Raw genomic sequence first — 15617 nt, 5'->3', positions numbered from 1 at the left:
TACTCATTAGGTATAGTACTTTCAATATGAGTTAAAAGTTTTTTGATATCTGTAATAGTTATGGAATAATCGCCTGTGCACACTTAACGATTACACCCTCTATAAAATAAAACGATCATTACATTTCAAACCAACGTTTATTTTGTAAATTTACATCAACATAATTTAATCATGTTTATTATTAGAACTTAGTCAGTATTTAATATTTATAATACTTTAAATCCTGAAGTCTGAAGACAATGCTTTTAGTCCCAATAGAAAATGACATTACGTCCGCTCATATTGCAAACACTAACTTAAAGTAAAAATATAAAATTTTTAAACAATTTAAATTTTTAAACAATTTAAAAATTTTATATTTTTACTTTAAGTTAGTGTTTGCAATATGAGCGGACGTAATGTCATTTTCTATTGGGACTAAAAGCATTGTCTTCAGACTTCAGGATTTAAAGTATTATAAATATTAAATACTGACTAAGTTCTAATAATAAACATGATTAAATTATGTTGATGTAAATTTACAAAATAAACGTTGGTTTGAAATGTAATGATCGTTTTATTTTATACAGGGTGTAATCGTTAAGTGTGCACAGGCGATTATTCCATAACTATTACAGATATCAAAAAACTTTTAACTCATATTGAAAGTACTATACCTAATGAGTAAAATGACATGAAAATAATAACTTTTTAAAAATAAAACGAGAAATATCCAAAAATGTTACATGAAACGCTCCCATACATTTAGTATGAAATATGACTATTTCAAACATTTAATATGAAAGGTTTTGCTTTGTTATTTGATTTTGTGCTATAATTATTTCGCAAATTTTAATGAAAGTTCATTTAGAGACTGTAAATAGAGCTCGATGTGGAATACAATGGTATTCCAAATCGAGGATGTCGTCTCGAACATTGTATGGGACAATGTATGGGAGCGTTTCATGTAACATTTTTGGATATTTCTCGTTTTATTTTTAAAAAATTATTAAGTATTGTCGTTTTACTCATTAGGTATAGTACTTTCAATATCAGTTTAAGGTTTTTTGATATCTGTTATAGTTACGGAATAATCGCCTGTGCACACTTAACGATTACACCCTGTATACCTTAGGTTCAAACATTCCTCATAGGATTTCTTTGACTTGTGTATAGTATGACATAAATCATTCATAATATGAAGTTATTTATTTAGTTCTATAGCCAAGAAAGTAGAAATACTCATACCGAATATATTCGGCACCTAAACCGAATAATTCGGCCGAATACGAATAGTAAAAAAGATGCCGAATATGCCGAATACCGAATATGTATTCGGTATTCGGCGCATCCCTAATTTTTATATAATACTAGCGGTCCGCCCCGGCTTCGCCCGTGGTACATATTAACGTTTTCTCTACATAAGAACCATCCTCGTACTTCAAGGAATATAATAAAAAAAGAATTATCGAAATCGGTTCAGCCGTTCTCGAGTTATGGAATTACAACGAAAAGTGGCATTGATTTTTATATATTAGATTAGAAGATTGGTACATCGGTATGCGTTATAGACTATACACAGACAGATAACAATCGTCACCGGTATGTTATTGCACACGTGTTTATCCGTGCGTCGCGGTCGCAAGCTTTGGTACCACGTTGTTGCCAGGGTGATGCACTTTCTCAGTATTTCCCTATTTTTCAGGACAAAAATATTTTTTTCACATTGAAAATTCAAATTATGTAAGTATGTAAGTGAGAACTTACGAGAATTTAGTTTTATTCTTTTTCAATCAATGATATTCTTAAAAATAAAAAAATATAAATGTTTATTAATGGTTATCGGCTAAAATTGATCAATTTAAATTGAAACAAAATATGTAATGAATGTTACTCAACATAAATTATAATAGCTGCAATATGTGAAAGAAGATAAAAACAAATTTTCATCCTAGAAAAACTTCAAAGCCAAAATGAGTATAGCTACGTAGGTAACATTATGAAGTTTCCGTTTTATTAATTATGACGTCACTCGCATCCAGGAAAATAATTAAATAAAGCTTCTTGTCACTAAAATTGCCTTTAAAAGTAAAATAAAGTTCAAAAGAATTTCTTTAAATACTGAAAATTTAAAGTTTCTAATTTTCTTTACCAGTTTTAATTCTGAAAAATCAAAGTTACCAATTTACTTTAAAAAAGACGTGGCACTCGAGGACTGCCGCGGTAAAGCTATAATTGCATAGCATGCCTTCAAGCCACACCTTCGTGCCCGTCGAAATGGCGAGCGTGAGGTTTTTTTTCATTACGGAATTTCTGGATTCGGTCCCCGCGCTCAAGGCCCGCGATAGAAACTGCATAGCATAGCTTAAAACTTAAAAGCTTTAATTGCTTATTTGATTTGCGTAACTATTAAATTCAATATTGAAAAGCTAAACTGCCTCTAGTCCAACGCAGGTAAACCACGTAAAACTAGTCCCACGCTGCAATTTCAGGTCACTGTCTAGGATCTTTGTGCATCAGTGATGACAACACAAGTTTCTATCTCGCTTTAGCGCTACAGCGACGACGCGACGCAACGGCACGTGTCCGCCGGGCTTCGATTTTCATACAAGCGCTCCCGGAGTAACTTCGCGCTTGGCTCTCGAACAGTTCGCACGTATCCACGGGCGACATTCGAATTTCAATCGACATTGTTTTTATCTGTGTTTGTGTTTTATCAACTGTGATAAGCAACCATGTGTGAGAAACGCATCAGAAAGTTTAAAAAAGGTTTGTTTCTTTCAATATTGTTAATGAGAAAGCTTATGGGAACACTGGGCGGCGTTAATGCGCATGTTTCACTGACCTACGACAAAACAATGAAAATATTATGCATTTATCAAGTTACCTCCGCCGTCTACGAAATTGCATTAGCATAAATTAGTAAATAATGACTGGAAGCTATTTATAATTTACTCTGTTTTAATTTTCATTTAAATGCTTATGTTCCTTCTTGTTTTTGCAAATAGGTACATAAATTCTTTATTTATTTGCTACCACAATATTTTAACTTATTACTGTAATAATAGAATTGCTTTACTCATGAAGCAGTTTTATTCGGATTTTATATTGTGCTTTGGTAATTTAAAAGGTATGGATAATGTTTTCAATTTCTTCAAATTAAAGAAGTTGCTGTCATATTCAGAAAATATGTAGGTATTTTTATACGCCTTTATGAAGACTAATAATTACCTACTTCTATTTATTTTTTATGGAACAGAATAAATTAAAAATTCATTTTATCTATCTATAGTCTAATCACAGAACTAAATCAACTAATGTCTGAGATTGTAATATCGACTATCCTATTATAATTATTAGACATCGGATTATATGCATTTGCATATTTGCATATGCAAATGCATAAAACTCTCTAATTACGGCGTTAGTGCATATTTTAGCCTTTTTCCCCAATCGTGCATATTTCGTGCATAAATCGTTAAGTAGCGGGAGTTTTGATTGGTCGACTAACCTTTATTAGCCAATCAGAACGCTCAGCGAGTAAACAAACCCTATTTTGGCATGGTAAAATGGCAAAAAATTACAAAATGGGCTCCATTTTAAGTAAATTTTGAGCCATTCAAAATAGGGCTAGATTACCCTTTTGGGGCTAAAAACGTAAAACACGGGTTGAATTCCAAAAAAGGGCTAGATTTAGCCCGGAAAGATCTAAGGTGGCAACACTGGGCTCGCGGGTGACAAACGTCACAAATTTGCGCTCGAAAATTTGATAAAAATGCTTAATTGTATATTGGCACAAAATCTATACTCAATTTCAAGAAAATTTCAATGTTTTTGTACAATCTTTGATTTAAATATATAAAAATAATAAAGGTTTTTTTGATTTATATGTGCATATTTTAGGCATATCAGTCGTTTTTAGTGCATATTTCGGCCTTTTTTAGTGCATATTTGCATGCATATTTTGGCATTTTGTTAGTGCATATAATCCGATGTCTAATAATTATTATACCAAAATGAACTTCTACTCAAAATCGTGATTCAAACTTTTTCAAGACCAAAACTCATCAAATCATTATTTGCCTGCTTATTTCCACAAGGAGTTACAACAACAACATTTGATTCTTCCAAACTAGTTCTCCAAAACAATTTGTACCTATGCCTTCAGTACATTTGGTAAATGTTAAGTAGGTAGGTATATATGCAAAGACTATGAATAAGATCTCATTGCAATAACATAGTCATTCAGAAAGTTATAGGAAATATTATGTACAGGGTGCGGAAAGCTCATTGGCGAAAGTTTGCGTTTATTTTCAACAATAACTGAAATGTGTGAAAAAAGACTATAATGCGTGTTTTCGGACTAGGTCTCTTCTTCAAAGAAGCAAAAAATTATGCAAACTTTGAAGTCGCATAATTTGCTGAAAAATATACTATTGGTGTTTTAATAATGTTACTTTATGTTAATGTCGCTAACGGTTGATTGTATAAAAACATCGTTAAACAGTTGGGAAACAATGGAAATTATGCAGCGGTGCCTCTTGATTTTGCATTATAATATCTTCTAAGTGTCATTACTCTGTATTTCGAAACAAATTATGCTAATCTTTATCAGGTAGGTGAGACATTGTAATTTTATGGGACAACATAATCCCACACGCGTTTCTTGCAATCAGTTCATTCACCGTTTACGGCATAGGTACACACACCAGCATAGACATTGTTTTACGTGTGCAATAATACAATGTGATCTGTGTACAATATGTTTCATATTCACGATTCTGTAACGTTTGGTCCCCGAAAAAAAAAGCATTTACGAAGCAAACCTCATTAAATTTAAGGAATATATTTTCCTGCTTTCATTGAGATGTTTGGCCAATTATTTCAAACTTTTCCTATTTTCCATAGTGTTTGAGCTCTATATGCGATAGCCATTATTAATCTATCCATTGTATGCGATGTTTGCAAATAAATTGATACCGTTATAATATCTGAGGACCACACTTTTAATGTGCTGTTTTCATTTCGTAAACTTTTTTATAAGACTGTAGAGCTACAGCTTTGCGACTTTTCTTAAATCGTGTGCCCATTTAATACTACATTTTTTAGTAATAAGTACTAACAACATAGCCACATTGGCAATGAATAATGTATAACTGCGTGCCTTCTCTATAACCCTCACCAAAGTAATAGTTTATTCAAGAAAATGTCAAGTACTGAAACTTAAAGCACCTCCAAAGCTTAAATTACGATAAGCTTATTATTTACCGTCACAATATTAAGAATTGAGATCGTTGAATTCATAGTAGCTACCTATACTTATAAGTATAAAATAATAATTTCCAAAAGTATCAATTTTACATTGATTTACACGTGTTTATTGTATACACGTGACTGAAAATTGTGACGAGGTCAGTATTGTTTCGTGACACAAAGACGGCCAATACTTAAAACACACTCAAAAAGAAGCTCTTTTCTCAGCTATCTTAGACTTAAATTGAAACACCCTGTCACTAACACAAGTCGTTTTTTTAAAAAACCAAATGAAGGTTAGACGATTGTTTAGCCTACTAAACAATCGTAAGTCCTAACCTAAGGCGTTTCATATAGGTAAACATTGTGTTAATTTACCTATAATAATTATAAAACAAAAGAATAGCCTGCATGTGCGGGATCACTAGAAAAATAAACTAGTAGGTATATGTGGCATTATATAAGAACTTTATATAAGTGTGGTGCCAACTAAAACGTATGCTAACAAACGTGACTACCTCTCGTAAAGGTTTATTTCAAAAATTTCCCATAAATAGTTATAACAGATTATGCAATAAGTATATTAAAGATTAAGTGGCACTTATTACTAACAAACAACATTTCTACGAAATACTTAAGATAACAACATTTATTCAACATTACAATATAGCTTTTTTTATGAAAGGAATACCTGTGGATTTTTTTTTCGTATAAGGGAATTTAATTTTGTGTAATAGCAATCACTTTCTTTTTATTATATTCTATTTAGTTTTTGTTTACACTACTCTACTCAAATTCGTTTATAATATTATTGCACTCGTAACCAAAAATAAACAAGCCTTAATAAGTTAATACGATGTTTCATGGATTTAATTCCAATCATAAAAAATTATAATTCTCTTTTTTATATTATTTATTTTATTATTTCCAGGATCCAACATAACCCGTCTACGTGAGGCTCGGCGTCTGCAACGCCTCCAATGGCTGGCCACTCCGATCATACACGAGGAGGCATCTCCACCCCTTGTCACCCAGACGACGCCAGAGAAGGTCGCACAGAACCGCCTGATCATAGACCTGGCATGGAAGACTCTCGCTTTGATGCACAAGAACCGCCTCATTCAAGAGAAAATCGTCGCTCTGCAGCGCGAGACATCTCAATTTGTATCTGCTATCATGAGCAACCCTGAAAATAAGAAACGTTACTTAGAATATGTACGCCTGTACAACGCAGGACTCCTGCCTGACCTGAAGAAGGAGCTTGAGGCCAAAACCCGCGTGAAAACAGAACCGGAATAAATCCTACGAAAAAATTACGTGATTGGCGAATGGGTGTTTTCAGCGTTTATTTGCATGTGATATTATTTTACCTTCCTAATGGATCGCACTGTTTGAAGTATTGATGGAATGTTTAATTTATAATTACTACTAGTTACTTATTTAGAAATTATGAAGGTAACGTGTTACAATCTCTGAATCTGAAATGTTAATTTATTATAGTACTTATTAACACATACTTACATAGTACTAAGTATGTCATGTGTACGACTTACAAGTAGATATTTTGTAGTTTTCCATAACCAGCAATAATGTTTAAATACAGTGTCTTATTCAAAGAAGTTGTGGCTACTTTAAGAATCTTTCTTGTTATGAATTATAATGAGGTTGTAATGTAAGAGGCTGTTAGTGTTTATATATCTTCGTACCCTTAATTATATAATTATTAAACATTTTTCTTAAATATTCTTAGCTATTATATAATTAGATGGATAAATTTATAAAATTCTATCAACATCTAAATTGTAACTGTTCAGTTTTATGCTTTAAATTCAAAATAATATTATTGATAGAAAAGATGTTGATTCGTGTAAAAATTATATTGTCCTAATTATATAGTCAGAAATTGTAACAGGTTGATGTAATTTAGAGTGGTACGAAGTAAAACTCTTGAAATACTCTTAGGTTATAAATAAAGAGGGATAAAGGTCTCAGCACACATATGGGATCGGAAAGGGATCGTAACCGTAACGCCTTTCGCCTCGCTGTCAACCAGGCGTCAACCTACCGTATGCACGTGACGAAAGCGTATCAGCAGCGCCTGTACGTCAACTCGGCTACGGCTAGGCGACACCGGCGTTACGCCTAAAAACGGTAAGTACGGCAAGTCGTAGCAGGCAGAGACGTAAGCGCGGGGACGGAGAGACGTAAGCGCGGGGACGGAGAGACGTAAGCGCGGGGACGATGAGCCGTTAGCGCTGGAATTGCAAGTTCGGAGCCTGTTCCGAGGGGAGGCGATTACGTTACTATTCCGATTAGTGTGCGTTGCAGTAGGGAGTTTAATACAAACCATTCTGAACGGCTCGAGGCGATACGGTTACGATCCCTTTCCGATCCCATATGTGTGCTGAGACCCTAATACTTATGTAGAATATGCCCTCTTTATAAGTATTGTTATTTCTTTTATACGAAATTAGTTATTACTTCTTAACTTTATGCACATTAGTTGTCTAAATTGGAACTCGTAAGAAAATTGTACAGCAAATTATTCCCTATTTTTTTAACTGATCTAAATGAAAGTGAGAACTGATAATTAAAAAATATTTTAACCTATTTAAATTTTTGGAAACATTAATTATTTGCTCTTTATGTTATCTATGGTGGACAGACAAAAAGTCCCCCAGGTATTCAGTGTATAGGTAAATTGCATTTAATAGTATTTAGTTCGAAAAGCACAGATCTACCAAATACTGTGTTCATTTTATTGCTTCTATGTACCTAGGTAGTTTTTTTTTAATTATCGCAAAGTATAATTTTAAGAATAAAAGTTGTAAAGGCACGTTTAAGGCGAAGCGTCATTATTTTAGTACAAATGCTATTTCAAAATTTGTTTAAACTCGATTAAAAGTCATTTTTTTCCTTTAGTAATAAAGACTGTTTAATATCCTTTTACGTATAAAGTACTTACATAATTTTTGGAGTTGTTAATCCGAGGAAAAGTATTATAAAATTATGAATATAAAATTTGAAGCACAAGTCACAGCCCGTGATTTAATAATATTGATTGGAATTATGCCTACAGCACACAAACCATTTTTGTTGATATTTGAATGGTTTTTGTTACCATTTGTGTATGTACCTATATGTAAACTTCTCAACAAAAAACGTGTGATTCATGTACCTATTTTATTTGAAATCCAGTCCATGCTATTGCTTTAAAATTGTAGGTATGTTGGGGCTATGAATTGGAATTCCACGTTTAATGGTACCATACGTATAAGTCAAAATATCATGCACGGCTCCAAAAAGCCTGGATGATTTTTTGTAATTTTTTTTATTATTTAATTACCTACATTATTTATGTGTGCGTGTGTGTTAGGCATCAATGTACTATACCCACTTTAAAGATTTGTTTACGCTTATAATGTTAACGCGTTTTACACGTATTACCTGTCTTTGCTTTTAGCTTACAAAAAAATTTTGAATAAACTAGTCTTGAATGAAAATACTTTGTTTCTTTTGTTGATTATCACACTGGAGCAAATTAATCAAAATGCTCCAGTCTTAAAACCTAAATAAATGAATGGGAAAAAAATAAATTGATTTTTCAACTTATTTCAACCATACCTATAATACATATATTGCAGTAATGCAAATTATTCTAAAATAAGGGTGGATAATGACATAGTATTGTTGCGATTTCTATATTCTGTAGCCACCTATTCTGACCACGCAGTGAATACCTACATAACTTGAAGGTTGCCTGGCAGAGATGGCTTTGAGCCATAAGGCCGCCATTTGTACATTTTAAATGGTTTTGTTCTTTTGTTTTAGTATGTTGTACAATAAAGAGTAAATAAATAAATAACTGTATGAATTATCTAATATATAAAAATCAATGCCACTTTTCGTTGTAATTCCATAACTCGAGAACGGCTGAACCGATTTCGATAATTCTTTTTTTATTATATTCCTTGAAGTACGAGGATGGTTCTTATGTAGAGAAAACGTTAATATGTACCACGGGCGAAGCCGGGGCGGACCGCTAGTTATGATATAGGTACAACTTCCTTAAAAAAACATCTACAAAATCCTTCCTTCCAACAAAAAATCTAATGGGGCCCGTCGCGCAGATTAAAATATAGTCGAGGGACTTCTATTTCACTGCTACATAATACCACAATAAGTTAATAATTATTTCTTATCCTTACCTACCAATCCATACTAATATTATAAATGCAAAAGTAACTCTGTCTGTCTGTCTGTTACTCAATCACGCACTACTGAACCAATTTGCATGAAATTTGGTATGGAGATATTGATACCCGAGAAAGGACATAGGCTACCTTTTATTGCGAAATATGTACCACGGGCGAAGCCGGGGCGGACCACTAGTGAGTATTAAGTGGTAAATCTTTCAGTTTTATTTTTAGGTTTATGGGAAAGCTTTCGCCAACGCAAACGTTAATGGTACGTCTAGATGGCGCCTCTGTGACACAACCAATTATTATATTATTTTATGTACCTAGTCTAGTCTTTAAAATAATTTTCATTCAGATTCATTAATGATTTGAGATTTCCGAAGCAAAAATCTACTAGAGAAATAAAACAATCTTCCAGTACTGCCAAAGTTTGTAGAGTGACTGAAAAGGTACTCGAGTACATATTTTATCAGTAAAAAAATGTTATTGTCTAAACATAACAATATTATGATAAACATGATTTTAACTTATCCATGGAAGAACAGCAAACAGCTGAAACAGCAGCCTGTGTTTCTACTTTGTTGCAGTGCTTACTTTGCTGCTTGCAGTGCTTCTACTTTGAACGCTTGACAAAAACCATAGATAACATATTGATAATCTTTATCATTTTATCGCTAAGTTTTATCGATATATTTCCTAGTAGATACGTCACGTCAGCAGGACTCCTGCCTGACCTGAAGAAGGAGCTTGAGGCCAAAACCCGCGTGAAAACAGAACCGGAATAAATCCTACGAAAAAATTACGTGATTGGCGAATGGGTGTTTTCAGCGTTTATTTGCATGTGATATTATTTTACCTTCCTAATGGATCGCACTGTTTGAAGTATTGATTGAATGTTTAATTTATAATTACTACTAGTTACTTATTTAGAAATTATGAAGGTAACGTGTTACAATCTCTGAATCTGAAATGTTAATTTATTATAGTACTTATTAACACATACTTACATAGTACTAAGTATGTCATGTGTACGACTTACAAGTAGATATTTTGTAGTTTTCCATAACCAGCAATAATGTTTAAATACAGTGTCTTATTCAAAGAAGTTGTGGCTACTTTAAGAATCTTTCTTGTTATGAATTATAATGAGGTTGTAATGTAAGAGGCTGTTAGTGTTTATATATCTTCGTACCCTTAATTATATAATTATTAAACATTTTTCTTAAATATTCTTAGCTATTATATAATTAGATGGATAAATTTATAAAATTCTATCAACATCTAAATTGTAACTGTTCAGTTTTATGCTTTAAATTCAAAATAATATTATTGATAGAAAAGATGTTGATTCGTGTAAAAATTATATTGTCCTAATTATATAGTCAGAAATTGTAACAGGTTGATGTAATTTAGAGTGGTACGAAGTAAAACTCTTGAAATACTCTTAGGTTATAAATAAAGAGGGATAATACTTATGTAGAATATGCCCTCTTTATAAGTATTGTTATTTCTTTTATACGAAATTAGTTATTACTTCTTAACTTTATGCACATTAGTTGTCTAAATTGGAACTCGTAAGAAAATTGTACAGCAAATTATTCCCTATTTTTTTAACTGATCTAAATGAAAGTGAGAACTGATAATTAAAAAATATTTTAACCTATTTAAATTTTTGGAAACATTAATTATTTGCTCTTTATGTTATCTATGGTGGACAGACAAAAAGTCCCCCAGGTATTCAGTGTATAGGTAAATTGCATTTAATAGTATTTAGTTCGAAAAGCACAGATCTACCAAATACTGTGTTCATTTTATTGCTTCTATGTACCTAGGTAGTTTTTTTTTAATTATCGCAAAGTATAATTTTAAGAATAAAAGTTGTAAAGGCACGTTTAAGGCGAAGCGTCATTATTTTAGTACAAATGCTATTTCAAAATTTGTTTAAACTCGATTAAAAGTCATTTTTTTCCTTTAGTAATAAAGACTGTTTAATATCCTTTTACGTATAAAGTACTTACATAATTTTTGGAGTTGTTAATCCGAGGAAAAGTATTATAAAATTATGAATATAAAATTGGAAGCACAAGTCACAGCCCGTGATTTAATAATATTGATTGGAATTATGCCTACAGCACACAAACCATTTTTGTTGATATTTGAATGGTTTTTGTTACCATTTGTGTATGTACCTATACAGGGCCGGATCTACCCATGGGCTTTATGGGCTGCAGCCCAGGGCCCCGAGGTTAAAAGGGCCCCCATACCCCGATAAAACCAATGGGCGATAATTTAAAAAAAATCTGTAGTCGGTTTTCGAAAAAAAAAATTGATGAAAATCGCATTCCTACTTCAATAACTTTTGCTAACATGTAAAAGGATGTTTGCATGTTGATTTTCAACTTATAGAAAATAAATCTCATTTATTGAAACTATTTGGTTATTTTATATGGTGGACGTTTAATTAGAAACAGTAACACAATGAAGTAGTCATCAGGTTTATTTAACATTTGTGTATTAACGTTTTAGAGATAAAGCACTATTTCATATGTAATAGAACACCCGTTTATGTTGTTTTATAAGAAATTGCTTAATTTTAATCAAACATTACCTTAAATTAATAAAATTAAACAACATTAAGTGCAGTCTGATTTCCGAGTATTTTCAGTCGGGACAACAAATTAGAAACAGCATGGTTCGAGTGTTCTAAAGTCAAAACCTATTAAAAAGTCGTTAATATTTTTTTCTTCTACAAATATTTGCACCATTTTTTAAACATTCTATCTAAAAGTTTCTGAAAATTAATTAACTTTGCACCAAAATGGATAAAAGTAAGATTTGTGACCCATCAACAAGAAAAATAATTTTAAGTTTACACTTTGACAAAAACTGGAGTTACACGAAAATTGCAAATCATTTAGAGTGTTCGATAAAAAGATATTCAATGCTATAGTTTATTTCAAAGAGCATGCAGGTACTTCTGATTAAGTGCCTAGAAAAGCTCGACCATGAAAAACTACCTACTGCTCGCGAGGATAGGCAAATTCTTCTTCTTCTTCATTTAAGGGTTCCAATTCTATTAGGAAATATGTTTTTGCAAACATGTGACAATCTCATACAGTCTAAGCCACGACGTTGTAAAGCCGTTGTTGTCTATAAAGATTATAACAATCTCAAAACAACCCCATACATGTTTCCTCCGCAATGCTTAACTGTTTATTTATTATCTAAGGTATGGTTAACTGGACGACGCGCGTATCCTTTGCCATCAGAATTGATTAAATTAATTTGTTTCGTCCCAAAATAAAACTTTTTCACTGGCTGTGGCGGACTGTCCACAAGCAATATTTCTTAGTAAATGCATATCGTCATTCCCTGTACTGCCTAATAAGAAGCTGTACTTTCCTGGCCACTTTCACAAACAATTTTGCCTCGACTTACCACCTGCAAATCGATCTCATCGACACAATGGCGTGGTTCATCTTCAGAAAAACCTAATTTAATAATAGAATTTGAGCCTTTAAATGGATCCATCTTTGCCAAAAGAATCATTTGCCTATCCTCGTGAGCAGTGATTTTTCATGGTCAAGCTTTTTTAGACACTTGATCAGAAGTACCATGCTTTTTGAAATAGACTATAACGTTGAATATCTTTTTATCGAACACTAAATGATTTGCAATTTTCTTGTAACTCCAGCTTTTGTCAAAATGTAAACTTAAGAGTATTTTTCTTGTTGATGGGTCACAAATCTTACTTTTACCCATTTTTATTGCAAAGTTAATTAATTTTCAGAAACTTTTAGATAGAATGTTTAAAAAATGGTGCAAATATTTGTAGAAGAAAAAAATATTAACGACATTTTAATAGGTTTTGACTTTAGAACACTCGAACCATGCTGTTTCTAATTTGTTGTCCAGACTGAAAATACTCGGAAATTAGACTACACTTAAAGTTGTTAAATTTTATTAATTTAAGCTAACGTTTGATTAAAATTAAGCAATTTCTTATAAAGCTAGATAAACGGATGTTCTATTACATAATATGAAATAATGCTTAATCTCTAATACGTTATTATACACAAATGTCAAATGAATTTGATGACTACTTCATTGTGTTACGTGTTTCTAATTATACGTCCACCACTGTAGGTACCTTCCTTTATAAAATAACCAAATAGTTTCGCGGGGCGCAGCTAGTTTATGTATAGGTATACATAATAATAACTAGCTGCGCCCCGCGATTTCACCCACGTGGCTTAGATCCTGTTGGTCTTAGCCTGATGATATAATAGCCTTCCTCTATAAATGGGCTATCTAACACCGAAATAATTTTTTAAATCGGACCAGTAGTTCCTGAGATTAACGCGTTCAAACAAACATACAAACTCTTCAGCTTTATAATATTAAGTAATAAGTATAGATACTAGCATATACTAGTATAGATATATATTCATGACTTTATTTCATATATTACAAAAATATAACTTAAAAAGTACCGGAGAAATTAGCACTAGATTGTCATCCGACTTAGCCTTAGAGCATTTAACCAACGACTTTGCAGTTGGCAACGCGCTTAAAGAAGTTTCACTAAAAAATGCACTTTTTACTCTTTTTAGAGGGATATATAATATATATACGTATATATATAGGCTTATTTCAAAAGCCATGTTTTTTTACCAAACCGTTTCGAAAAAACTTGTTTTTTTCGATAAATTAATATTTATTTGTACTCGTTTATTCAAATACTTTTTTTTATTAATACAGATTTATTATAACTATAACGTCAACTATCAACGTACTATTAAAAATTTATATACTTATAAACATTTGTGATTTTTTAACGAAATGCGTTATTCGGTTATTAAGAAGTGTTTTAACTCTTATGTACGAGCCCGAACGAGTTATGGCCCAGTCATGTAAGGTTAAATTAGGTAAGAATCTCGGAATTCGAGACACCCAGCAGTAAGTCTGTAAATATTGACACCCTAAAAGTTATCTCAAAATCTACATATGGTAGGGTGTAAGGAACTACAAGGTCACAAAAAAATATCTCATTTCCTCTGGGTTTTTTGCTATTTGTATTTATTATCAATATTGTAGAATATAAAATTCTCCACAAATTTTGTTTAAAAAATTTTGTATACGGTGAACCGTTTTCGAGATAGAGGGTGGAGAGCGCGCGGTCACAGCATCACTTCATCGACATTTCAACCGTGTATATTATAAGTTCACTTTGTTTGTCACTTTGTTTGTCCGCGATAGACTCCTGAACTAATGAAACGATTTAAAATCAAATTTGATTATGTTAAAATAACAAAATTGCGAAAGGAAGTAGGTATTAAGAAAATATGAACATTTCCAAAAAAAGGCCCCTGGGTAGTTTCAGCCCAGGGCCCCACAAGTTCACGGTCCGGCCCTGTACCTATATGTAAACTTCTCAACAAAAAACGTGTGATTCATGTACCTATTTTATTTGAAATCCAGTCCATGCTATTGCTTTAAAATTGTAGGTATGTTGGGGCTATGAATTGGAATTCCACGTTTAATGGTACCATACGTATAAGTCAAAATATCATGCACGGCTCCAAAAAGCCTGGATGATTTTTTGTAATTTTTTTTATTATTTAATTACCTACATTATTTATGTGTGCGTGTGTGTTAGGCATCAATGTACTATACCCACTTTAAAGATTTGTTTACGCTTATAATGTTAACGCGTTTTACACGTATTACCTGTCTTTGCTTTTAGCTTACAAAAAAATTTTGAATAAACTAGTCTTGAATGAAAATACTTTGTTTCTTTTGTTGATTATCACACTGGAGCAAATTAATCAAAATGCTCCAGTCTTAAAACCTAAATAAATGAATGGGAAAAAAATAAATTGATTTTTCAACTTATTTCAACCATACCTATAATACATATATTGCAGTAATGCAAATTATTCTAAAATAAGGGTGGATAATGACATAGTATTGTTGCGATTTCTATATTCTGTAGCCACCTATTCTGACCACGCAGTGAATACCTACATAACTTGAAGGTTGCCTGGCAGAGATGGCTTTGAGCCATAAGGCCGCCATTTGTACATTTTGGTGATTGGTTTTGTTCTTTTGTTTTAGTATGTTGTACAATAAAGAGTAAATAAATAAATAACTGTATGAATTATCTAATATATAAAAATCAATGCC

At 32.2% G+C, this 15617-nt stretch overlaps 2 protein-coding genes across 2 annotated transcripts in view; both read left to right on the top strand.

Annotated features, from left to right (window-relative positions):
- LOC123700808 overlaps positions 1 to 15617 on the top strand; it is a 535837-nt gene that overhangs the window by 224738 nt on the left and 295482 nt on the right. The window lies entirely within an intron of this gene.
- LOC123700816 lies at positions 2607 to 11218 on the top strand. The gene is made up of 3 exons (XM_045648160.1): positions 2607 to 2748; positions 6164 to 6466; positions 10152 to 11218. The coding sequence occupies exons 1-3, from the start codon at positions 2715 to 2717 to the stop codon at positions 10214 to 10216; spliced, it is 402 nt and encodes a 133-aa protein (XP_045504116.1). The 5' UTR covers positions 2607 to 2714; the 3' UTR covers positions 10217 to 11218.

Source organism: Colias croceus, chromosome 20, assembly GCF_905220415.1.
Source record: "Colias croceus chromosome 20, ilColCroc2.1".
NCBI lineage: Eukaryota > Metazoa > Arthropoda > Insecta > Lepidoptera > Pieridae > Colias > Colias croceus.
This window is presented reverse-complemented; position numbering and strand designations above follow the sequence as displayed.

What these genes read in the sequence shown, in the direction of transcription:
- LOC123700816 (XM_045648160.1), top strand. Translation starts at nt 2,715, where the DNA reads ATGTGTGAGAAACGCATCAGAAAGTTTAAAAAAG. An exon ending in CATCAGAAAGTTTAAAAAAG is followed by an intron (nt 2,749 to 6,163) that starts GTTTGTTTCTTT and finishes TATTATTTCCAG; the next exon opens with GATCCAACATAACCCGTCTA. An exon ending in TGTACGCCTGTACAACGCAG is followed by an intron (nt 6,467 to 10,151) that starts GACTCCTGCCTG and finishes TCACGTCAGCAG; the next exon opens with GACTCCTGCCTGACCTGAAG.